The 2886-nt window shown below is 44.4% G+C and overlaps 1 protein-coding gene across 1 annotated transcript in view; it reads left to right on the top strand.

The window, feature by feature from the left end:
- Positions 1 to 2886, top strand: part of PCCB (propionyl CoA carboxylase, beta polypeptide) — a 70466-nt gene that overhangs the window by 44494 nt on the left and 23086 nt on the right. The window contains exon 8 of the mRNA XM_012663383.1: positions 2495 to 2615. Within this exon, the coding sequence (XP_012518837.1) occupies positions 2495 to 2615 (121 nt within the window). The remainder of the gene's footprint in view (positions 1 to 2494; positions 2616 to 2886) is intronic.

The following is a 2886-nucleotide window of genomic DNA, read 5'->3' on the forward strand; positions in this document are numbered from 1 at the left end:
ATCCTCCCGCCTCGGCCTCCCAGAGTGCTAGGATTACAGGCGTGAGCCACCACACCCGGCCTGGCATCAGCCTTGACTCATTCTTTCCCTCACCGTCAGCTCCATTCAGCCCATCTCCAAGACCTGTCTGGAATTGGAACACTTCTTGACGTCTGCTCCACCACAGCCTGCCACCATGCTCTTGTAGCAGGGCTTCGTTGGCAGTTTGCCTTTCTTGCTGTGATGTATTATAAAGTTGAGTCTTGATGGCATCTTAGATTGGATGACATATGCTATTTATTTATTTTTTTCTCATTTCAGTTGTATTACATGTTTTTAGTGGAAAATTTCAAAAATACAAGGAGTAGAAATCACTAGGAATTCCATGATCCACACGTAATCACCACTGATATACCCTGCGGTCTTTTCATGCAGACGAGTGTGAATACACATACACGTGTTCAAACACAGATGTCTATACAGACTCTTCTGCAACCTATTTTTTTGTTTTTTTTTACTTGACAGCTTAAAGTAATGAATGTCTACCTATGACATTAAATTTTCTTCTGTAGCACAATTTTAGAATTTTGTTTTTGTTTCGAAGGGCGGTATGTTGTGCTATTTCTGGGCCTAAGACTCTGTGTATCTGATGTGCTTGTCCTGTGTCCCCAGAGCAAGGCACAAAATCGCTCTATATGTATATATTTTTTCTTTTTGATAACAACTATATTGAGTTATAGTTCATATACCATACACTTTAAATGCCTACTTATAGTGTATGATTCAGTCGTTTTTAATATACTCAGGGTTACATAACCATTACTACAGTCGAGTTTAGGACATTTTCATCACCCCAAGAAGAAACCCCGTGCCCATCAGCAGTCACTCCCTGCTTCACCACAGATGCTCCAGCTCCAGGCAGCTGCCAGTCTACTTTCTACGTCTGGATGATTTTCCCATTCTGGCCGTTTCATATGAATGGAATCATACGATATGCGATCTTTGTGACTGACTCCTTTTACTTAGTGTAATTTTTTCCCTCTTCTGACTTTCAGCTGAAGTGTCATGTTTTTTAAGGTTCACCCATACAAGTGGTGATTATCATGATTCAACACTTCATTCCTCTTTATGGCTGAATTATATTCCAGCGTATGAATATACCACATTTTCTTTATTGACCAGTTAATAGACATTTGGGTTCTTTCCACTTTTTGACTATCATAAATATACTACCATAAACATTTATGTACAAGTTTTTGTATGGACATGTTTTCATTTGTCTTTAGAATATACCTAGGAGTGGGATTTCTGGGTTAAATGATAACTCTTATGTTTAACTTTTTGAGGAACTACTAGACTTTTTTCCAAAGTAGCTATACCAGTGTATAAATATTTCCTGAGTGAAAGGATTTTACCGTGTTGAAAATGCTGCTGCTTCATTTGGCAAATATTCATTGGGTACCTATGTGTGAAACGTTGTTCTAGGTGCTAGGAATCCATCTGTGGTCAGAATAAAAAAAAGATCCCTACCCATCTTACATTCTAGTAGAGGAGATAGACAATAAACAATAAACATTATAAATAAGTACATTATATGCAAGTACGTTATGTAGTATGTTAGAAGGCAATACGTGCTGTGGAAAAAATAGAAGAAGATAAAAGGGATTGAGATTGTTGCAGTTTCAAATAGGGTGGTAAGGGTAGGCCTCACTGCGAGGGTAACAGTTGAGCAGATTTGAAGGAGTTAACTGCATTGATATGTAAGTCAGGAGCACTGCAGGCAGAGGGAATAGCTTATACAAAGGCCCTGGGGTAGGAAAGTGACTGGCATAGTCAATGGACAGCAAGGAGGGTGGTTGAGTAGAGACATGCCATGATCTGACTTAAAGAGCTCCCTCTGGCTGCCGTGTGGACAAGAGACTGTAGGAGGGACAGTGGAGGAAGGGAGTCTGGTGAGGTGAACCTGAGAGAGTGATCTTGGCTGTACTTTCTTGTATCCATGGCCTTGTTTGGCTGGCCTGTGATTTCTGAATGGTCTTCAGGAACAATGGCTCGATGCCTCACTAGGGCCAGGTGGTTCCCCTCCTTTCTGCTCACTGCTGAGCACCTATTGAGTGTCAGGCATTATTCTTGATGGGGGACTTGAGTGATAAGACAGGCCTGGTCTTGCCCTGTTGGAACCGATATTCCAGGAGACATGTCAGGCAGTAAATAGGGAAATGAATAGGTGCATGGCCCAGCGCTGGAAAGCGAGGGGCGTGGGGATGGATGTGGAGGGGACGTTAGAGCAAAGACCCGGATGAAGAAAGGTGTGACCCTTGTAGAGATGTGCGCACAGAGCAGAGGGAGCAGGCTGTGTGAACTGAAGGATCTGCCTGAAGGTGTGTGGTGTGCAGCAGGGCGTCCTAGAGCTGCCAGCATAGTCTGCGGCAGACGTGTCCCAGAAGGGGGCCGCGAAGCAGCATCTTGGAGCTGACTGGCACCCTGGCCCACCCTATCCTCCCTGTTCTCCTAGGTGTGGCCCACAGAGCTTTTGAAAACGATGTTGACGCCTTGTGTAATCTCCGGGAATTCTTCAACTACCTGCCCCTCAGCAGTCAGGACCCGGCTCCCATCCGCGAGTGCCATGACCCCAGGTGCGTTGTTTTGCAGGGCAGCTTGCCCTTCTCTGGCCCCCGACCCTGACAGGACCTCCAGGGTCTGCCCTACCTGTTGGGCAGGTTGGAGCAGACTGTGGAGTGTACCTGGCGAGCCTCCCGGGTGTGGGGATGACGATGGCATGTCTGGGTACAGGAGCAAAGAGAGATGATTTTATTTACTTTTTTCCTCTCTGCAATATTTGATGGGGAGCTTGGGGGTAAAGAATGGCCAAAATTTTTATTTTATTTTATTTTTATTTCTAAGAGA

Source organism: Propithecus coquereli, unplaced genomic scaffold (genome assembly GCF_000956105.1).
Source record: "Propithecus coquereli isolate 6110/MARCELLA unplaced genomic scaffold, Pcoq_1.0 Scaffold12, whole genome shotgun sequence".
Lineage (NCBI taxonomy): Eukaryota > Metazoa > Chordata > Mammalia > Primates > Indriidae > Propithecus > Propithecus coquereli.